The following is a 23,809-nucleotide window of genomic DNA, read 5'->3' as shown; positions in this document are numbered from 1 at the left end:
TGAAATTCTTAAAATTTAAAATTCTTTTGAATTTTAAATTCTCTCATCCAAACACACTTTAAAAGCATCTTTGGTGGTAGATCACAAATTAAGATCTTAGATTACTTTTTAGTAGACCTTATAATATCATATAAGATTGAAGATCTCTTAAGATTTATTTTATTTTTTTAGATCTCATTTTTAGATCTTAAATAATTTTTTTCTTCTGAATGGAGACTTCTCTCAATACTTTTTTTTCTCTTCTCCCAAAGTGGACTTCCCTTTTTTTTTTCCTTTCTTTTCTTTCTCCTTCTTCTCTCCTAACCTTAGTTCTTCTCCTCCCCTCCACCTTTTTTCTCCTTTCTCCCTTCCCTTCCCCTCCCCTCCACTTCACGCTACCTCCCTCTCCCCCTCCTGTCCGTGGCGACGCCCTCCCCCTCCCTCCTACTCTCTCCTCATTGCTTCTTTTTTTTTCTTCTTCCTTCACCGTGGCCTCCTTCCCCTCCTTCACGGTCACAACCTCCTTCTCCCTCCCCTTCCCTGTCCCCTTAGCGTGACCTTTCCCTTCTCGCGACGCCTAGCGTCCAGTCAACAAAGGTATATTTTTTCTCCTTTGTGTTCCATTCTTCCATTTTTTATTTTTTTCCCTTCTTCCATTGTTTTTTTGTTGTTCCCAAGAGTTGGTTTTGCTTTTGTGATTTTATTTGTAATTTTTTATTTTTTTTAACATTGTTTAGAAATCTTCAGGATTATTCTACAAGAATCCATTCTTCACTTTGAAGATCTCTACACTATTTTTATTACAAGATCTCTGCAAGATCAGATCTTGAACACAACATCCTTGTTCAAGACCTTGCATTAAAGATGCTCTAAGGAAAAATAAGCAAAAAAAGAGAGAGAAAAAAAAAATTAAAACCATCATATGAAAGCTAAAACATATCCAATGATGAAGGTTGTTTTCGTATTCGAAAAATATTTTACTTTCACACAATAGAATTCATCTATCTTGATCCGAACTAGAAACTAAGGAGGCTGGGTCCCAAAGGCCCAATTACGGGTTTAAGTCCATTTGCTGAATTGCAATGTCACCTAAATCACACTTGCACATAAGTGTAATATTTGAAAATTCAAAAGGAGTCCCAATTTTAAAAGTCTTATAAATTTAAAAGCTCCTTATAAAAAGTAGCTCGTTATAGTTTAATTAAATTGAAATTGTAACTATATATTTTAAATGTTTTCTTGAATATTTATATTTTTTTTCTTACACAAATCTCTATCTATTTCATAATAAAAATAAATTGCTCTTTTCTCTCTTGAAAGGTATAAATATTATATTACTATTTTTTTCTTATTTTTGAATACATACAATTTAATTTATAAGAAATGTTAGAATCACAATGTTTAACATACTCTTTTAACATATTTTTTCATTGATTTAAATTTATTTGAAATCACAAAAATTAGTGAGTCTCATTTTATTTAATATCTATCTTTCCTTATTAGTGAGTCCCACATGTTTGAATACATTTTTTTCCATAAAAAAATTAATAAAAGAGAATATGTATGGAAGAATGTGTTAAAGAGTATATTGACATCACTCATGTTAATTGATTGATTAGATTAGCTTTTTTTTCTCTAATTTATATTTAAGTTTAATTTGATATTCTATTTTTTTTTTCAATTGATGAATTTTAGGGTTCAACTCCAGGTTGTGAATTTTTTTTTTAAATGCTTAAATATGCTAAAGGTTTATGATAAATAACCAAATTTTATTTGACCAAATATGTAAGTGATTACATATTTAAGTCTTTTTTTAATTAACCATATTTGATTTTTATTATTTTCAAACAAAATTTTATATATATTTAAATGTTTACATTTAAATATAAAAACATCCGTAGTAACACATCTAGTTAAATTCAAATGTTTAATTCCGGGTTCAACTCATTAATAATAATAATAATGATAATGTTTGCATCAAAATATCAGAACATCTGCAGTAGCACACCTTGTTAAATTCAATTGATGAATTCTGGGTTTAACTCCCGACTGTGGATTTTTTTTTTTAATTTTCATATTTATTTTTATTATTTTTGAAAAAAGATCTAAATGAAACTGTCTGGATATTTCACGTTTTTACTGGGGAAAAAAAAATACAAATATGAACAAATTTGAAGAAAAAAAATGTTACGTTATTCCATTTCGTAAAGTTCAGGGGATTCGAATTTGCCTCTGCATTAGTTTAAAACTTTGAAATTTTCTAATGCTTACCATGAGTTGCAATATATATTAAAAATAAAATAGAATGAGTTAAAATTGATAAAAAAATAATTTTTAAAAAAACTTAAAATAAAAGCACACAATAAAAAACACACTAATTTATGTAGCCAAAAAACTATATGTACCAAAGAAACAACACACTAATTTTCTATAAAATTATTCTAAAACTCATCCTGAGACGAGTATATATAGCAAGTGGTGATCATTTCCTTCTTAAGAGCAACCATATCCCAAGTAGAACAAACCCGGAGATGTTCTCATCTGAATTTCAGGTTCGAGTTACGTCTGCTAAACATGAACATTATATTCAATTTTATTTTATTTTTCTTATTATTTTTGATAAATCTCCGAAGTCCAAAGCAAAATTGACGAAAAAAAATGAGAGAATTGTGTCTAATTTCATACCTTCTTGCACTTAAATAAGAATCGTATAACATTAACAATATATTTAAATTAAGTAACTAACCATATATAGCAGGATTTATCTGCGTACTTTATTCTCCTTGCACGGAAATAAAAAAAAATGGCAAACATTAACATAGCAGTCACTACACCACAATAGCTTCATTAATGCCAGCCAAATGATTCTGGGTGCATCATTGCATCTCCTTTCTTTTTTTGGCATTTATTCCAAAGGGTAAACAATTAGTGCATGCACTTATAATTAAAAAAAATTCTACACCCCCAATGAACTAAACTTTATTTCTAATTTACTTAAGACAGAACAAAAATGAAAAAAACAAAAAAAACTTTCCACTTTCCGCTGTCTATACATAAAAGTTTTAATTTTATTCCAAAAGCATTATGGAATTGGAGACACATTAGCCAAAATTCTTTTGTTTGAGATATTGGTTGATAACATAACTTACATTCTTACATATGGTTTACTGACAATACACCAGAAGAAACTGGTCCATGACAAATAAGTCAAAAACTCTTACAAGAAAAGAAATGGAAGAAAGAACATGTAAAGAAGTAAAAACAACTCAAAAATGAAACAAAATTATATATATACAGATTACAAAGAGAGCTTGAAATAAACAAGGCAAAAAAAAGACACTTTAGGAGAGTAAATGTTCACTTATCTGTTATGCAAAGGATTAGGACCAGTGTAGATTATCCTTTTCTCATCACCAAGAAATGCTTCACCACCACCTTCACCCGTGTTCTGTCGTGATTTTCCTTTAAATGGGCCAAGATTTGACACAGGCTCAGTTCTAAAGCTTTGAGATTTCGCATACCCATCAGCAGCAGAAGATGATGAGATTTTGAACAAGAACAGAATCAACAGTAGAATTGAGAAACAAGCCAGACTCATCAGCCTCATGCTCTCAACTAGGCACAAATCGTGCATGGAAAACTTATATAATTGGCTCAAAACCCCGTAAAGAAAGAAACAAAACTAGTAGCTTCTTTTGGATCTGATTCAAAAAGGGTGTCACTAAAAATACTTAGAGAAAGAAAAAATAATAAAGCTTAGAGGAAGGGAAAGTAAAGTGGTACTACTAGTAGTTAATTTGATTTGAAGGAGGGTGAGATGTGTGTGTCTGATGTGGTGGCCCTTTTTGTTTTTGGTCAGAGTGTGATTTTGGTAAACTTGTATGTGGATTGGATGATTTTGAATTGGATGGTGTGAGTAACCTTGAAGTGTGAGCTATGAAAATGAGGACAGTCAATGAATGTGCATAGGGGTTGGTGCCTTATATAATGCAAATAAATATGGAGTGCAGAGTGTGTTTGGATGCATTTTTTAATTACTACTTGGGAAAACTATAAACAACTATGGACCAGAGAGAGACAGAAGATGAGACTTTGCTGCTTCTGCTGGGTGATGTTCTCTGTGAAGTGTGATCACTGCATGAGAGAGAGAGGTCTTGAACTTGAATATAATTGCGTATCTATATCTAAGTCAGCTCATCAAATAAATTTTATCATTAAGAAAGTCTAGCTAACTAAATTGAACAAATTAGATAAGTTATTATATATTTTTTAATATCTGTTTTTAATTTTTATGAATTAAAAATAATAAATTGTTTTTCTTTTGACTTCTATAAGCACAATTATGCACAGACTCAATAGGCTATTAAAGAAAAGAAATTAAATAAAATTTTGTTAAACTCAGAGTATTGTATCATATAATCTGTCTAATAAAAAATAGACTTAATTACACCTTTAAGTTTTCCCACTCTCAAAATTCCAATTTCTCCCTTCTATTTTCTTCATCAATTTGATTATTTTATTATTATAATCATATAGTTTTGGTTCATATCTTAACTTGATGTTTAATATTAATATAAAAATACAATAGAATTTCGCATGAACATGAATGTGTTCTCATCACAATACAATAAAACACCATGTCAATATTTTCATTACCCATCGAACGTTAAGTTAAAACATAACTAAAATTTTGTAATTAGAATAGTAGAAGATTAAATTCGAAAAAAAAAGGAGACCTAATTTGAATTTTGACAATAGTAGGTGGACTAAAGTACAGTTTAACCTGAAAATATCCATTTAAACTTGAAAATATGTAAAAAAATAAAATTAAAGAACCATATAATTATGTCATATTGTGATTATATATTTGGCATTCAACGTCTTCGAATTTTGTATTGTCAACTTGCTTTAATTTTAATTAATGTGTCTCGGTATGTCTTAGCTCCATATACTTCCAGTAATCAACCAAAGTGCCAGAGCAACAGGATTTTAACCATATTAAACCAAAATCAATTAGCTAGGGTTCATATGCAACTGCAAACTACAAATTTTAAAAAAAGATTGTGTTCTAGTTGAGCATATTAGAAGGATGATCAAATGCTACCCTAGATTTTAGGTTCTGAAATAGTAATTCTTTTGCACGGAGGAAATCTAGAAATACTGATGTTAATTTTGGATCTTGCAATTTCACAATTGTTTGATCGTGCTATTTAGTCTTATTCTAGCATATTTGTTTGATTCATAGGTCATAAGATCTCGGTGTACATTTACAAAACAATGTGTCGAGATTCAAGCCTTTTTCATAAAAAAATTCAGTCTGAACAGTGGAAAAATAATAATTTGGTCAACCTGGTGGGGGGTTTGACAAATAAGCCATGGAAATGTTAATAACGAGCACATGAATCTTTTTCTTACAAAGAATGATGTTGTTTTCACTCGCTTTAGAAAAGGGGAAAAGCTCATGGCTTTTGGTTGTGGACATTTTTTTCATTTATTTTACTCCCATGGTGGATGGCCCCTTGGCTTTATGACAAGAAAAACTTAACAAAATATATTGAAAAATCTACTTTTGTGGATTACAAGTTTTTGCCTTTTTATTTTATAACAAGTTCTCTACTTCTCTTTCACTAGGATCTAAACATGAATTTTTGTAACCTCTATCGGAAATTGGGAATCGATCAACAAGCTAGAGACAAACTATTCCTTCCCCTGCCCCTACTTCCCATTCCAAGATATATATACACCAACCGATTTACTTTACTTGAATTTATGTAGTTTTTCTTAATCACTTTAATTAATCTTTGGCTTATAAAAAGAAAATTAATTAATCTTTCACTCTTCGCGCGATGAGATCTTGAAATATATATACCCGATGGTTAAAGTAACTAAGTACTTAGCAAAAACAAAAAAGTTAAAGTAGCTAAGTACTTACTAAAATAATTAAACTTGTATTGATCAAGTAGTTTATAAGTTACTATAATGGCATGTCAAATGTGAAAGTGATACTAGCATGGTAATTAATTATAATTTTGATTTTAAATAAAGATTCAATGATTAAGCATTACATACCTTATAAAGATTTCAATACTTTTTTTTAGACGTATACACTGTTTGAGTTAAAATCTACAAATAGTGAAATAGGTGTGATCAACCCAAACGGGAGTTTCAATCATATCTCTGTGCATTCGAATGTGAAAAAATGTGGAACTTGGAACTAGCTTGGATATAGCTACACGCTCATGCAATTTCTAATGAGTAGAATTACTATTCAATCACTGCTATTGTCGTATGGAACCAACAATAGGATTATAGCAACAGTAAATTAAGGCCCCATGCATGCCCAAGTCCTAACTAATTCAGAAATTTACCTCAAGCTAGTCAGAGATAAATTCATTCTAGTAGCCATTACCAATTATGAAACCATGTCCCTTATTCTAAGTATAAGCATTTGAGATCCCAATTATGTTAGAGGGAGAGCCATGACTTTGACTGGTAAAAAAGAGAACCAAAAGCAAAGTAAAAAAAGTGGTCTTATAATTATTTTGATTTTGCTTGTGCACCAATTTATTTCCTTGCCTTAATCATAGCTAGCCTTATGTACTCAACAAATTGTGTGATTTTTTTCCCTTTTAATGAGAAAAAGAAAATCTATACCTATTGTCAGTCAAGGCTAAAAGCTACTTAACACGATCAGAAGATGATCATTTTAGCTCCCTTTGTTAAGTTCAACTTTGAGGGTGGTGGGTGTCCCTCATCATGATGAATTTAGCTTTGTCTTTGATAATATCATAATTAAGTTTTGTGAGTGTTATACAGATAATCTGTGTAACATGCATGGTAAATATACAAGACTTTGTAAGCACAAGTCCATGATGGCATTTGGGGTGTTTAACATGCCATGACCATTTTGTTATTAATTATTATAGGATTCGCATGATACGTAGGAGGATGTGTCACGAGCTAGCAAGCACATGATCACACAATGACCAAAAGTCACAACCTACAGAAAATGGTATTCCAAAATGACCAACAAGGTGAAAGATAAAATTTCTTGATCCAGCATGCCCTCAAAATGGGGTAAGTGTTTTTGTTGCTCTTATAAATTTTTACTTAAAGAACCCTAACTTGAATTTCCCTAAAAAAATTGTTCTTTTAAAGAACTTTAAAAAATAATTATTTTTCTTTTAAGAAAAATAAACATGGCCTATACAAAGAAGAATAGGAGAAGGCAGCAAAGACACCGAGTCTATATATCCTCATAAAAATTAAACTTCTTCAAGTAAATATTCAATTTGATCCAAATATATTACCGGACTCAATTTAGTTTTTGAAAGAAAAAAAAAAGCACCAAAAAATCATATCCTAAAAGTGAGACACTTTAGTTTTTATTTATTTATTGGAGTTAAAATTTTCAAGCATCAATTTGGGTCAGGATTTTATTAGAGGATAAATTGATATATTCTTCATTATTTTAAGGATTAACTTCATATTAAATAAATAAAAAACTAGTATCTCGTTTTTGTAATATTAAATGAATGTATTTTGTTTAATAAACTAGATCTATCTTTTACACAAGATAATCTTATTTGAATCTTGTGAAACTAATATGAATTATAAATTATCTTTTGAGTATTTAACGTAATTATATAGTCATAATTCAATGTTAAAATTTCTGATTAAATTAGAATAATTTTATGTTGATATACGTACTCATCGTTATATTATATGAATATGTAGTAACTTTTTATTCAAAGACCAAATTAGATTAAGCAATTGTTTTGGGACGAAATGGATTGCTTATTTAATTTTATATTATCAACTGTACAAGATAAGTATTTATATCATACTTTGCAATGCAAGTTTCAATATCCGCAGTAGCACACCTTGGATAATTCTAATGTTGAATTACCGGGTTCGAATCCCGGCTGCGGAATACTGTTATGAACCTTAAGTTTTTTATAAGCTCTCATTTATAGCTTTAACGTTTTTTTTTTAAAATATATATTCAAAATCAATTTTAAACTTAAAATCAATTCTTAAACGAGAAATCAAATGTATACTGTGTATATGCACGTTTTAGCCAATGTTTACAAATTTAATTTCAGATGAAATTCATTATACAAAATTAATTAAAGTGAAATGATTTACATTCTAAAAACAAGTTGGTATTAAAAATTCTAAAATTTGTATTCAACTTAAAAATTATTTCAATTCAAAATTAATTGTATGCTCAATCAGTTTTTTAACGAAAGATCAAACACCTGAGCATTTATCTAAAATTACACAAACTGATAACTTAACATAATTTTCAGACGATTCAGTAAAATCCAAACATGTACTGCATGTTTAGAAACACATTTGTTGGCCAAGAAGACACATGCTATGATGAGTGTGAGAGGGCATCACATGTTTCCCATCTTTGGGAAACAATTTTCCACCCTAGATATATTAGTTTTTAAATCAAAGGGTTGAGAAAAAAAAAATCCAGCAATATAACTGAACAAATAGACTAAGATTGGATTATTTATATGACGTCATCAAAAAACGTTGTTAAATAACAAAATTAACTAAGATTGTTAATAGAAAAAAATATCAAATATTTTACTGAGGAATAAAAATAAAATTTGCAAAAAGTATATGTTGGACTAAACCATAATTAACCAATTTGTTAATTCTGGCATCAACTTTGGTTAGTATATTAGATATTTATGAAATTTGCAAATTCTAACATAATATCCACAGTAGCACACCTTGGAAAATTCTGATGTTGAATTTCCGGGTTCGATTCCCGGCTGTGGATAGTTATTTTATTTTTATTAAATCTTTTAGTTACTTTATTCAATTCCTTCCATTTTGTATTCTAAACTCAACCCAAAAATACGAGTTGTGCGGAAAGTATTATTTTATAAATCTTTTAATTACTTTTGACAAGTCTTTCCATTTTGTGTTCTAAATCTCAACCCAGAAAAATGAGTCTGTTGATTATATATCAGAATATTGTTCAAAACACACTTGGGTAAAATTTATGAAAAAGATGGATTTAATACTACTACTATTTGTTACTCTTGCAAATATCGTGAGTTTTATTTTATCCTTTCAATTTACATTTTTGTTTCTTAGAAATTTTAAAGTTTAAAAATATTTTTTTATTATTTTCGAATGGTGTGACATATATTTAAATATCACCTCATATATCATCTCAAAGTGGTTGTTGATATAGTATTTTCAGATGTATATAATATCATCACTAAATAATAATAGATATTGTTTAAAAAATAAATTTATAAAATAATCAACATTTTTTTATGAAAAACTAAAACCAAACATTTAAATAAAAATAAAAAATACAGAAAATAAATAATAAATAGCTATCCAAAAGAGTTTTCTTATATTTTTTAATATCAAAATTACAAGAACTTTTCACGAGAAAGAATTTTGTTCTAAGTTGAAAATATTTTCAACATGATGGGATATTTTCGGGTTCAATTCCTTCTACAGTAACTTGTTTTGATAAGAAAGTATTTTGAATTCCTTTATATATAGTAATTAAAAGAACCCGTCTTGCAATTTTCTTTGAGATTAATTTCTATATAATGTGAGTACAAAAGTTTTTTTTTATCAATTAAAAATCATATTAAATATAATTTTTAAAATAATTATTATAACGGAACTTTACATATCATGTTATATTTTCTCATTTCCATTAGATTTCCCAATTTTTCCTCGTTATTTCCCAATGTTAAATTTAGCTCGTGTTATAAACATTGTACACAACAAAGTTGTGAAGGAGAGTGTAACAGTTAGGGGAAAATGGTAAAGCTAAGCTTCAAACGAGCACCTTGCACTTACTATATTTCTTCATTTCTAAAACCAAAACGCATCCATATGAGTGAACATGTTATTCCTCTTGTACCAGCATGTAGAACAAAAGGAACATAATATGTATAGAGTGATCATATGTCACTACTTGAAGCATATTGTCATATTGATATACATTTGGTACACTTAATGTGAAATCTTGGAAGCATTACTTGTGACACGGTTCAAGGCAATGGCAGTCTTTGAAGTGGATGGCCTCCCCAAATGGTTGCTGATGAATTCCCCAGCCAATATTAATTTTCCAAGATCAACATCGGTTTTGATGCCAAGGCCGTTCAACATGTACACAACATCTTCAGTAGCAACATTTCCTGAAGCTCCCTTAGCATATGGACACCCACCAAGACCAGCAACAGAGGAATCCACTGTGCTAATCCCCATCTGTTCAAATACAAATTAACATACGTTACTGATTATGTTGAGTGCCAAAACAAAACTAATAAAATGAAATCATTTTTTACACACCAAAAGACAAGCATGTCCAAAGGCCAAGCTATATTTAGTTGATGACTTACTTGGAGGGACACAAGTATATTTGGAAGGGATTGTCCATATGTGTCATGAAAGTGGACAGCTATCTTATCTATTGGAACAACAGCCATCACAGCCAAAAGCATAGGAACTACAGTTCCTGAACATAACAAAATGAATAGGAAACTATTTAAGTACAGAGGGATCATATACCAGAAACCAATGACAAATACTTAGTAAAATACAAAGCACTTAGTTTTACATTCATCCCCAAGTTCCGCCAAGAATTGACATTTTCACCTTATCAATTTCATACTGTAAAAGGTCTACAAGAATAGACAATCTAGTCTATCAACAAAATGAAACATATCCACCACCAGAATTATTGTATCAAGCATGGATCACTTAAACTTTAGAAGTTCAAAATTGATTAAACTTGTTACCTGGTGTGCCAACTCCAATTGTGTCACCAAGGGAGATTTCAAAGCAACCCATATCATATAATTCTTTGGCAACATATGCTACTTTTGAGGGAGGGATTGGTCCTTCCACTGGGCATCCAGCAACACATGATACATACCTATCACATTTCATTACAAAGAAACTAATTGAAATATGGAATACACAGAATAAAAACAGAATGGTGTCAGCAACATTTACAATATCAACCAATGGGACTTTCATGCATCCAACTACTATTTGAAAGGTCTTTCCCAACACATATATTGAAGCAACCATAATATGATGTAGTCTCAATAAAAAGAAAATGAAAGGCATACCCTCGAACAGGAATTGAGAGTTGTTTAGCAGCATGAGTAACAGCTTGGAAACGAATAAGGCTCTCTTCGATGCTACAGTTAATGTTTGATTTTGAAAATGATTCAGAAGCTGATGCAAAAATAGCAACTTCTCTAGCACCAGCAGCTATTGCAGCTTCAAAACCCTATGAATGTAAAAAGGTCAGAGATCTGAATGTATGTCTGCCTATTTATGGTTATCTAGATTATTCTACCTTTAAATTAGGGGTCAGAACTGGTAATCTGATGCCTCTCAAGTTATGCACTGCTTGCATTACATCCTTTGCATCAGCCAGCTATAAGACAAAGAAACATTATGATTTAAAATCAGATGGAACTAATGTCATCCAAAAGCAACTTAGAGAAAATTTACTCCAGCCATCACTCTTGAAAATCATCAATGTCAAGTTACAAGAAATAAGGTAAAGTCATTATTATACCTGTGGGACCCATTTGGGAGAAACAAAACTTGTAGCCTCAATAACAGATAGCCCAGTAGAAGCTAGTCTGTGAATCAATTCAATCTTTACAGCAGTAGGTACAATGTTCTTCTCATTTTGTAATCCATCCCTTGGACCAACTTCTACTATCTTTACAAACTTTGGTATACTATTCAGATACTGCATCATGCCATTATCCAATTAAAATTGAAAATATGTTAATTAGCAGAAAAGGAAATGCGATAAAATAAAACGACAACAAAAAGTTTAAAATATATTACTTAATTGGAAACAAGAGGAGGCAAGGTGTAAATAGCTAAGTTAGTAGCTGAAAGAACTTGAACAAAGAACATTGAAGATAATGCAGCCACTGAATTACCTTATAAGCCAAACCTTGCAAATCTTTGGTATGGCATTTTGGACTGGTTTGGCAATCAGAGAATGAATCATCAATCATTCCAAATTTCATTGACTTCCTTCCTTTGATCAGAGTTTTTTGACTGAAGGAGTCATCTGGGGATAAGTCCCTTGTTTGTCTTTTCCATGGGAATGTCTCTGCTGTATACTCTTCATCATCTTCACTGCACAGAGATAGAATATTTATGGACATAGTAGGCAGGTAAAAGATTAAAAACTATACAACAACAGTGATTAGAACATAAAAGAGGAAAAAAGGAGATTGAATGATAGAGCAATAAAATGTATCAAGTCTCTAACTTAAGTTGCAATACTTGACTCACTTGCAGCTGTTAGATGTGCTGCAACTTCGTCCTTCAATCCAGCAGTTTCCCATGCCCAAGTTATCGACTCTGGGACGGCAAGAACCAGATGAGAACCTCTGAATCCTATCAATGGTGTTCATGCTTGGCAACTTGTCAAGACCAAGTGGTTCCTCCAAACTTGACATGGTGAAGTGGTTGGGTTAAAGGGAGCTGGCAAAAGATGTGAGAGAGTAAATACTGTGCATCAAATGAGAGGCATATTTTCATCTGCATATCATACGTCTATTTATATTCACAGAATGAGAATCAATGGCAAGCTATACTCTTCTGGATTAAGGTTGTACTTCACAATCAGTTAAAACTTAAAATTGCAAGACAAATCAGTTGCCTTTTATAAATTTCATTTACCACAAATGATGCCACGTCATATAAAAAACAGTTAAAGAAGGATCATAATTAGTTGCAATTGATTTTAGTGTGTTTGGGTGAACTTTTGCAAAATTGATTTTTGAAGTGATGTGATTTATGTTTAGATGTTTTAATATAAAAGTATACTAGTAGTAAAACTCTATAAAATTCTCGATTCAATGTAAAAGCTATGTAGAATTGCTTCAACTCAAAATTAATTCTAGACCCAACCTTAACATGAAACCAAACATGTGGTCATTACTTAAAATCATGTTAGTATTTCAACGTAATTCTAGATAATCCAATGTTAATTCAAACATGCGTAGACAATGCTTGTATGAAAAAGTGGACACTTAAAATCATGTTAGCTAGTATTTCAAAGCAATTCTAGACCATCCAATGTTAATCCAAACATACACAGACAGTGTTTGTCTGAGCAAGTGGAAAATGAGGAGGAAAGTGAAATGGAGTTAGACAGAAATGTTTTAATTTTCAATCCTGTACTCCATGTTGCTTTGTAGTGGGCAAAAAATCACTTCCAACTTGCTCTCGTGCTATAATAGGGCCAGGATGTGTGGTTGGAATGTAAAGGAGGTGCATTCCACTTGCAACCTTTCCGCATTTGTGTTGTACAAAGCTTGTGTGAAGTGATTTTTCATTCCCCATTTTCCAATAACTCAAACAAGGATAGCCATGGTGACAAAAGAGTGATCAATCACACATAATTCATTAGCTATATGGTCATAAAAATTTGCTTGTTCGGTTCTGAGTATCTCACATCTCAACATCAAGTCAAAGCCTTTTTTATCTGGAAACATAGTATCAAATGAGAAAATGTTTTTAATATCATAAAGATAAACTGTGCTTTTGAGATTTTAAATTGCTGCTGATCACAAATTGACTAGAAAAACAAGAGGCAGAACTCACAGTAGAAACTTGAAACTCAGCTCCACAATAATAAATAAACTTAAAGCAAAAAAGGCACTCAATGGAAAACAATCCTCATACTCAATGAAGAGTGCAGAAAAAAGAAAAATCTATTTTTTTTTTCCTATTTGAATTTGAGACTTTGGTTGGCAAGTTCATTTAAGAGGCAAGAAAAAAGAGATTTGGAAGAAGCAGACAGACCTGGAAAAAGGAAAAGAGTTGAGGAAGCCCTAGAAATTGGGGAGAATGGAAAGAGGAAGTAACTAGAATGGGTAGGAACTGGAGGGGGTAGAAGAGTAGGAACAAAGGGAAGGAAAAGGTCATTGACTTTTTGTTTGATTATTTGAATTCAATGAAGACAGAGAAAGAGGAACTGGTTGGTTTTCAGTTGGTAGTTAGGTGACTAGTTAGGTCAGTGACACTTCAAAATAAACAAAGGTGTCAATACAACAAAGATTTGCGTTCAAAAGAAAGAGTTATGTGTATCAACTTAATTTAACCAAGCTGTTAATTCATTGATTGAAAATCACTCTAGTTATAACTTATGATTCAGATAGGTATTAGAAAATACAATATGAAACTTAGCGTAGGATTGAATCACGGAAGACTTCTTTCGACCTACAGTGAAAATAAGAAAATTTTTACTCTTGAGAGAATCTCTCCTAATTGATAAGCATACCTGTCCTTTACATAATCCCTCCAAAATTAACACAAGTTTCTGAATATTTCTTCTTAGATATGATAATCCTAATTTGTGGTGATATATAGTCTTATCAGAAAAATTGAATGACGTAGTATTAACTAACAACTCTTTATCATCACCTTGTCAAATATGATTGGAAGTTCTACTAAGTATTATGCTTAGTATCTTGAATACGCAATGTCTATACTTATGACAATAGTAACTCTGTGATTTCAAAAAATAAGAGTGAAGTGGCCACTAATTCAGGGATCAACACCCGTAAAAGTGAAGCAGACGCATCCAATCATGGAATCAGTTGGTTGCTCGGTCCTAATAGACTTTCACAACAGTATGTATATACTTGAAGTGAAAAGATTGTGTAACTTTAAAAATATCGTTATCATTTAAAATCAGTTGGAATATTTAATTTCACATCCCAGTAAAAAAAAATTTCAATTTTAAGTTTCTAGGAATTCCTTAGCATTTATCTTTTTAATACTCCTCTGCTACACCTTTATATGATGTTTAAAATTTTGGTATAGGAACTAAGAAATGTAATTAATTTGTTGATTTTTTTTAAAAAAATATTAGATAATTTTTAATATACTATTTATCTCTTTAATTAATTACTCATTTATTTTTATCATACATTACTTTCATTAAGAATTAATTAAGGATAATCTTAAAAAAAAAATATTTAATGCATAATTAGTTTTTGTAAAACGATATTTATCTTGGAATAATATTTCCTTCTCTAAAATGTCATATTATATGGAACGAGCTAGTAACATTTTCCGCTCTGAGAAATGAGAAATTTCGGAGCCCTTTCCATAATAATGGATTCCTAATTCCTAATTTGAAAAGGTTTCATGTTTTTCAGATTTTGTATTTGTACGCTAAAAACAAAAGGAGAGGTGCGACCAAGACAGGTAGAGTGTCATTCTGCTTCTGCCCAACCAACAACTAAACCATTAATAAAGATGACATCAAAGCTCAACACTCATTTTTGCCAAATGCAACTTACAACAAATATCTCACTTTAAATCAAATTATTCTTCAATTTAATTTAGTCGTGGTAGTATTTAATTACTTTATGAATTGAACTATCACAGAGGCTGTGATTCTGAACATTGTTATAAGGAGCAATAGTCATTGAAAGATGCATGGTATTTTATAAAGGCCATTATATAAAATAATATGTATATATTTACAGAACTAAAATCCCATACATTATTGGATAAATGAGACTTGAGAGAAGCTGCTCAATTTGTGTTTTACGTAGCAGCCAGCATGCATGGCGATTCATAACTTGTGGTCATATTTATTTAGATATTTTTGTAATTATTATAAAACAATATATCATCTGAAAATAAAACATAGAACTTATTCTGAATAAAATAAAACATAGAAACCAGGCATTTTTTCTCTTATTAACCAGGTAAAGGCTGGATATAAAAGGAAATGTCGTGTTTTTTGGTGATACTTACCTATCAACTGCTAGCATGATTTAATCAAGCCAACCGAACTTAAATGGTGACTTAACAATAAACCCGAAAAGGAAATAAGATATACAACTAGCGTTACATATATAGTGGCATATTATCATACTTTATCTTAAAATTATATATAAATGGTTAAAATTATTTTAATTTAATTTTAATAATCCATTTTAAATTTGTAGTCAAATTTATTCTTCTTGCATTCTAATCTATCACCTAATACAGCTGTCCTACTAGGCTATTACTGGATACTAAGGCCTCAACTATCTTGAGTTTTCAGTTGAATTATTATCTTCCTCAGGTATAAACATAAGACAGGCATCGTAGATAATATATATATTAAAATAACCAATCAACTCTCCCATAAAAGTGTGAACATATTAATACAACAAATGGTGGCTTGGAGTTTAACAATTAGTTTCCAAATGTGTATGGTTATTATTTAATAATGCTTATTCATCATTATGATATTTTTTTCCCTAGAAAACAATGAATGTTTCTCAATCCATTAAGTCAAAGATTAATCAAAATCTCTCACTAAATAAATCATTTGCATTCATATGAACAAAATGAAACCTTGCACCCCTCCACTAAGCCATTAGTTTACTTGCAAGATATAACTAATCTATTACCGGTTAAAAAAATGATTCCAAGGTAAAAGAATCTAGTAGATATTTTTAGATTTCTTAAAAAAAACAATTTATATTTATTCACAATCATAAAAATATCATTAAAAAAACAAAGAATCATGAAAAACTATTCTAAATAACTTCTGATTTTGATTAGATTTTATATTCTTTTCAACTTTTGATTATTTTAAAAAATCAAAACAAAAAAAAAACTTTTAAAAGTGATTATTTTAAATAACAGACTTTATATATGATTCTGATACGATGACAATCACCGCTTTATGATGCAAACTTCAGCTTCATTTGAAATGAAGAAAAAGGGGCGAGGGTTAATGGGGGAAGAATATTAGTTCTTACTAATACAATAATAATAAATAACTACAAATCAAAATCTCGCAGATATTAAATTATAAAATACTTTGATACAGTACAAAAGAATTACAATGTTACAACGGCTGATTGTTTAATCACAAGAAATGTCGAAAGCATGCGTGATTCTTTAGAACTCTAGGATGAATTTAAGAAGCTTCGAGCAGCATCTAAACTCAACTCTTCATTGACCTAAAATACAATGGAAAACATAAGATAAAACAAGAAAATAAATTTTCATCAAATGCGATACTAACAACTAACAAGGAAACTCTGCTTCTATTTATTTCATTAGAAACATTTTAATTTTATTTTCCTTTGTTTATCTTTTTCTGGAATTTCAGTGAGGAAAATGCAGTTTTCTATATTTTATTGCAAAACATGTATAATGTTCTTAAGTCTATGCAGTTCACAATTATTTTCCTAATCAATGAAAGACAATCCTTCAAGAAAGACTCGCCTAAAAAAATATAGAAAATTCCATTTTCATAGAAAATAACACTTTTCTGGAGGCATAACTTTTTTTAGACAATTTCACAAAAAATGCTTTCAAGAAGATACTAAGTTGTATAAAATATATCTTTCATAATATATTTTATGGAACAATGACTTAAATTTCAAATATTTTGCACATACTAGTTTCTTATGGATTTGTTGGAATGACTTGCAAAATCTCTCCGCTTCTTCTGCACCCACCTGTCGGAACATTAGAACCAATGAGCTAAGTCTCATTCAAAGGATACTTGACAACTTGTTTAATAATCACAGGAATGCCATGGATAATCAATAAAATCACCAACAAAGTTGTAGGCTTATTACATAGCAGACATACCAAGACATCACCCCCTTATCTCTTTTGTCACTACTGTCTGAAGGGCTTGTAATAGTTTAATATCAAATTATAGCTCTCACAAACAGGCTTACGAAAAAGAGAATGCACAAGAGTGAAAACTTGTTCGTGCACAGAAATATTAATAAGAATATTTCTCCCCTATAACAAAAGAAAAAAAAAAAGTACCCAAAAAAACTTGGCAAAATAAAGGTCCATTAAATGAAAAATTCATCTGGGCATGGAAATCAAGTAAAAGGTCACTGTTGCCAAAGGAATGAAGCAATGATGCAAAACAACTGATTTATTGACATAGCATATGGACATGGTACTAGAAATAAACAAGGGTGTAAGCAAATTTCCTCAATAATGTGCTACAATGTTAATTCTAAAACAAAATCAGTATGCATATAGTAACAGGTAAATTTCAGAATACCTTCCTAGCAGCCTCTGACTTTAGCTTGCTCCAAAATGAATCTGTAGATTTGAAGAAATCACACAAGCATACCATTAATTTCAAAATCATAATTCTGTTTTCTGTAAGTTATAACCAACATAATTAACTACATTGCCATGTAACTCATGAACTTTGATGTGCTTTCTAGAAAACTGAAGTTGATAAAAAAAAAAAGTCCCAAAGATAGTGGTACCTTGTTGATTAATTCCTTGCTTCTCAAAATCCTTATCCCTTTCGTCCCATGCATCTTGCCATTCCTTTAGCTGCAGAGAAAATTTTGTCGGCTAACATCAAATATATAAGCAGACATCAATGCATACAACAGATTCAGGTTCAGCATTACCACCTCATTCTGTGCTGACCCAGATGCAATTTGTCTGGATGATGTTGCTTCTGCCTGAAATTTAACAGTTGTCAATTTGGTACTTCAATGCACTCACAAATTATAGAATTTGTAAATTATTTAAGTGAAGAAATAAAAAATTTGGATTTTGCATCATAATATGCTATGGTAATCAGTATCTCAAGTTCAGAAAATAATATTAATATATATTCCTAATGCCAGTCCTTCAAACGTCAATGTTGTGCATAGGGATTTTGCATCATAGTATGCTGTGGGAATCAGTATCTCAGTTTAGAGAAAACCAATTGATTCATATAAAACGCTAATGTTGTGCTAACTACATATGTTAATGAACTAAACATGGAAAATTATTCCAATGATCCAATCTTCTTTGTATCAAATAAAAATCAAAACAAGATGAGATAACATTAATTGGTTCAGACAATTTCCTTGGCAAATCCCAGCAACTGTAAGGAAATCTCCATAATCCAAACTGAGCTTACAGGAGGCAGAGACAGACAAAAGAAAGGTCAAGGTTTTGCCTCTAAAGTCTAATATAGGTCAAGTAGCAAGTGCTTTAACATCATCCTAGCATTTCCCAATCAGCAAACCATGCATAGAACAAAAAAAGTTAATTCAGCATACTGACCATCAAAGCATAACAAGCAGAGATGGCTTTTGGATTTCAGTATGTTCAAATTGTTTCAATAAAGTTCAAAAGTTGGTACAAAATACCATTACATTTGTAATTTCTATTAAATAAGATATCATAACATGGAAAAGAGAAAGAACACACAAAGGAAGGAGGATAGCTATCTTCCTAAAAGACTAAAACTAATAACAAATAAATAAATAAAAATAATACAACAAAAGAAGAAACTTAAAATTGCAGAACAGGAGAGCTTTCCAATCCAGCTAAACGTTTAGAAGAGAAATTTCCTTTAACAAAACCATGAGAAGGGACCCAGGTAGTATCCATGAATTGAATACAACCTTGTCCCATGACCGCTCCATAGAGATGAATGTCCTCAAACACAAAATCAATCCATTTCAATCAAATAAACCATAGATCTGCAAACACTCCACAAAGTCTTATGCTCACTGCTCCCACCTCCCACCTCCCACCAAAGCCTCTGACTTAATTCCTAGGTGAAACCGACTACAACATTTCATTATTTCTTTTAATTTAACTCAATTAGTGTACAGTTGAATTACTCAATTTCACAACTGGAACTAAAACCACATCCTCACTAATAAAATTCATTCATGCCAGAACCTGGTTAACATCTCATACCAAACCCTCCTCATATATTATGGTACCCTAACCCTTTCTGCTACAGCCACCTTAAATTTCCACATGAATTCAGACACTACAATACCTTAATCTAACACTACCATCTTAAACCAACGTAAAAGCCAAAAGGTATAATTGTATTAGAGAGAAGCAATATGTGAATTACGAAAATTACAACATGGGTCTCTGAAAAATCGAAATTTAACTGGAAGAGAAGCCAGATTGCTGATGCAGAGTAATAGAGAGCAACAATTAAAGAGAAGGCATGAAATTTTAAACCCTAAACACAGAGAGAGGAAAAGAGAAGTACGGTGTAATCGCGAGAACGAACAACGGGGAAAAGTTGGAGAAGGCGTTGAAATTCAGCTTCATCCATGCTTCACGGCAACCCCTTGTTGTTGTTGAAGGAGAAGACTTCACTTCGCCGACCAAAACCTTCTCAGAACGGAGAAACGCAACCACACTCGCTGTGACTATTGTTTTTAATTTTTACTAATAAATTCAGTTTTTTAATATTATAATTTGATTTGATTTGATGGGGGTAAAGAAAAGAATATTTTTAATCTGACTTTATCTTATTTTTTGTACTTAATCAAATAATCAGTATCTTACGGTCTGAATGAATTTTACTAAATCAAATGTATATTTTTATGTAATTAAAATTAATAATAAAGATTTACATTTTAATATATACATCAGATTATAATAAAAAATTATAATAATAAATAAATTTCAATATATGTTTTGTATTACAAATTAAAATATATAATTTTAAAAGTGAAATTTTCTTTGCGCTTAGTACTCAATTTATTCCTCTAATTATTTTAAAAGTGTTCAATTAGATTTCTATATTTTTAAAATGAAATTCTTTATTAATCTTATTAGTTATAAAAAAATCTTATTTTATGAGAACTAAAGAGACACGCAAACAAAAAAATAATTTTAAATCTTCCTAATCAACCTTTCCGAAAATATTAATTATTAACTAGAGAAAATAATAAATACAACAAAGAAAATACTTACTTTTCCAGCTAGTTGTTTTAGTAGGAAAATGTTTTAATGCAATACTCTGTTTTTTTTTTAAGAATACAATACTCATTTCATCTCACATTATATTTTCCTTTAAAAGTTTTAGTTTATACGAAAACATGTCACTTTAAAATATAGTTTTTACTAATAATCTAATTTTTTTTGGGTCACCTACTAATAACCTTATTAATATGTTCTCTAAATACTTAATTCACAACTATATTTCAACTCTTTCAATAGGAATATTTTAATAGAAAAAATCATGTCATGGTAATTTAACCAGTAATTTTCTTAATAAAAATACACATTTCCTTGAAAGACAGCATAAAAATAAGCATCTGCCATCTAAGTATATCATTACAATTGTCCATATTACCTGTTTAATGAGTCAGGTAAAAACTAGATAATTTTAAAATATAATTAAAGACATTTAAGTAATTTCAAATTATGAATATTCATAAATATAGAATAGATACCTTGTTATCCAGACCCTGATCGTGTTAAAAATTCATTCAGTAAGGGATTTACCTAAGGATACTAGTTTTCTTGTCATCACTATCATATGGACCTACTACACCAAGCACGAGCTATACATAGTAAATGTTTCATCTACCCAAAACTTCATAAATGAGGGTTACAGGCTATAACTCGTACAATTTATTATTTCCAGTCTTGAAGAATGTTGGCACACTTTCTTAATATTGACTTTGCACCTTTGTTCTTCTCTATCTCGTACTGATGAAGCAGCTCGTTCTTGAATCCTTCATTGATGGTGCCAACTGAAGGGACGTCCATGGCAAGGTTCATGACTTCCAGAACACATTCTGAAGCTGAAACATGAACCTAATTTTGGGCACAACAAATGCAGAATATGAAATAAAATTATCAGCAACCAATTAGATTACTTACAGAATCACCACTTGTTAAAGAAAAAGTATACAAATCTAACTGATGAATAATGTTCAACCAAACAAGACGACAGTGATGTACCTGGGCAATTTTTATTGTGCTTATGCAATGTAGTATTTTTGGTGACAGAGAATGAAACATCTAAAGAAAGTAAGCCAGCCTCCATTACCTCCTGAACAAAGGAAGTTGCTCCAGCAAGTTTGTGACTTCCCTTGGGAGTCCTTCACAACATTGTGGAGCCTTTGAGCAAAGTTTTTTTATGGATAAAAAGGCTGTAGTTTTGACTGCATAAAGATTGCTTTCTTAATTAAAATTTAATAAAAAAAATGGAAGGGAATTCGAAAAATGAAAAAATGAGGCATAAAGAATACCACTCCATTTATGTTCTGGTAATAAGAACGCTGTATATATGTGCATTAAGCCCTTTTGCTTTTCAAGAATATCATTTATATGTGCTACATGGATACAAGAGGTTAAACAGTCAACTATTTTGTTATGTGGAACAGAAATCTCTTCAACACAGTCCAACTCTCCAAAAAAAAAAGTATATCTCAAATTGTAATGGTGGGGTGGTGGTAGCAGTGATGGTTGTCGTAGTGTCGGTGGTGATGGCTATTATTGTGGGGGTGGTGGTAGGGGAAGGGTCACATTGTTAAATGTAAGGAAAATGTACTTTTTTAAAACTAGAGACCAAATTGAGTTAAATCGATTTTTGTTAGTTTTGAAAACGAATTAGAAAGTTTAAAATTGAGTTAAAAATCATTTTAGTTTCATTTTTGTCGGATATATTTTGTTTTGAAAATTAAATTTAAAAACAAAAAACTTACAACCACCCTAGCATGTGAAACTTACATCAATAACTACATTAAATGTTTCGTTGGTGGCCATACAATCTCATATGAGAACAAAAACTATTGTAAGATATAAATGAAATAATATCATGCGACAAATATTTGAACATAGTTATATTTATAGTTGTCAATGATGTAAGTACATTTCATATGATTAACTAATAATTAATATTCGTTATGACATACATGATTATCAATTTTTCATTTCAATTGTTTAAAATAGGTTTATGGATGAGTGAAGTTCAACCTTGGGTCATGGTTCAGTGTATGAATTCCTTTAGTTTTAGTCTATACACAATGCAAAGGATAGACATGCTGAATGTCAACGTTACATTGAAACATGGGTTAAAGAATTTTAACGAAAAGTCTACTTAGGAGTTTACTTGAATTAGTAAGTCAAATTTATTAAATGCCTGTAAAGAATGTTTGTATTTTACATACCTAATTATTTTTTAATTCAGGGACCATTGGCAGCCGGTTATTTTGTATCCTACAAAGGATGTTGTCATTTAGTTCTATTCGTTGCATAAGAAGCCTGATATTTATATCAAAGTTGTAATTAACAAGTTAAGTATTATATTATAATTCATTTAATCTATTGTAAACGTTGATACATAAATATTTTTGTCCTCGTTTATACGTTGATATTTTTTACTAAGCAGTGCAATGAAGACATTAAAGATTAGTTTTGATGGTCAAATTGATAAAGTTGCAACTTAGTGGATTGAATTAAAGGTTAGTCATATAAGTCTGAATGATCATGTTTTGTAACTTGTCGTAATTGTCTAATTCAATCATTTTACATATTGAACGTAGAGTCATGTTCAAAGCGGAGGGTATAAGTGTGACCATTATGTCATGTATTGGGTGTGGAACATAGTAAGCATGGGGTTGAAGAATGATTGGAGTATGGTATATTTACGTTTCAAGAACCGCATCAAATCGTTGTCATGGCCGCCAGATTGGAACAACAGCAACAACAGCCCATCAATGGTTTTTGTTCTTTTTTTTTAATCTTTTTGTTGTTTTCTTGTTGCCGATGTCAATAATAAATGTTGGTTTTGGGGTTTTAAGATTTGTTTGGATGATAAAGTTTGGGTTTTTATGTTTTCGTTTCTGAAATTCCCCTTTTTGTGGTTTAGTTGGTGAGGTTAAGCAGAAGAACATGGGTGATGAAGGAAGAAACAGAAGGGTGTTTCAGGATATTGGGAATCTCGTGGGTTTACAAGGCCATGGAAATGGAATTAACCTGTCTAAGCCTGTCACAAGGTTTTTTCTTTTGAAATGTTTTATCC

General features: G+C 30.6%; 2 protein-coding genes and 1 pseudogene across 4 annotated transcripts; all 3 read right to left on the bottom strand.

Annotated features, from left to right (window-relative positions):
- Positions 1-9,718: 9,718 nt before the first annotated feature.
- LOC100817457 (hydroxymethylglutaryl-CoA lyase, mitochondrial) lies at positions 9,719-13,992 on the bottom strand. 3 transcript variants are annotated; one of them, XM_041009344.1, is made up of 9 exons: positions 13,825-13,992; positions 12,307-12,555; positions 11,946-12,147; positions 11,567-11,746; positions 11,342-11,422; positions 11,109-11,272; positions 10,773-10,909; positions 10,374-10,489; positions 9,719-10,239 (listed from the first exon to the last, which is right to left on the bottom strand). In XM_041009344.1, the coding sequence occupies exons 2-9, from the start codon at positions 12,471-12,473 to the stop codon at positions 9,985-9,987; spliced, it is 1,302 nt and encodes a 433-aa protein (XP_040865278.1). In that variant the 5' UTR covers positions 12,474-12,555; positions 13,825-13,992; the 3' UTR covers positions 9,719-9,984. The 3 variants fall into 3 exon arrangements, with proteins under 3 accessions (XP_040865278.1, XP_006575617.1, XP_014625777.1); XM_006575554.4 differs by having other exon boundaries at positions 12,307-12,498; XM_014770291.3 differs by lacking the exon at positions 13,825-13,992 and adding an exon at positions 13,624-13,785 and having other exon boundaries at positions 12,307-12,498.
- A 2,817-nt stretch (positions 13,993-16,809) lies between these two features.
- Positions 16,810-20,181, bottom strand: LOC100527775 (uncharacterized). Its single transcript, NM_001250280.2, is given in 6 exon segments — positions 16,810-16,994; positions 17,439-17,498; positions 18,068-18,108; positions 18,282-18,351; positions 18,435-18,485; positions 20,036-20,181. Coding segments are annotated over 6 exon segments (342 nt in total). The 5' UTR covers positions 20,102-20,181; the 3' UTR covers positions 16,810-16,940.
- Positions 20,182-21,373: 1,192 nt separating this feature from the next.
- LOC102666067 (uncharacterized) lies at positions 21,374-22,551 on the bottom strand (annotated as a pseudogene).
- Between the last annotated feature and the right edge of the window lie 1,258 nt (positions 22,552-23,809).

The sequence above is a fragment of the Glycine max genome, chromosome 2, assembly GCF_000004515.6.
Source record: "Glycine max cultivar Williams 82 chromosome 2, Glycine_max_v4.0, whole genome shotgun sequence".
Classification (NCBI taxonomy): domain Eukaryota; kingdom Viridiplantae; phylum Streptophyta; class Magnoliopsida; order Fabales; family Fabaceae; genus Glycine; species Glycine max.
Note: the sequence above shows the minus strand (reverse complement) of the source record. Positions and strands in the feature narration are given on the sequence as shown.

What these genes read in the sequence shown, in the direction of transcription:
- LOC100817457 (XM_041009344.1), bottom strand. Translation starts at nt 12,473, where the DNA reads ATGTCAAGTTTGGAGGAACCACTTGGTCTTGACAAGTTGCCAAGCATG. An exon ending in AGCACATCTAACAGCTGCAA is followed by an intron (nt 12,148 to 12,306) that starts GTGAGTCAAGTA and finishes ATCTCTGTGCAG; the next exon opens with TGAAGATGATGAAGAGTATA. An exon ending in ATATACTTGTGTCCCTCCAA is followed by an intron (nt 10,240 to 10,373) that starts GTAAGTCATCAA and finishes GTATTTGAACAG; the next exon opens with ATGGGGATTAGCACAGTGGA.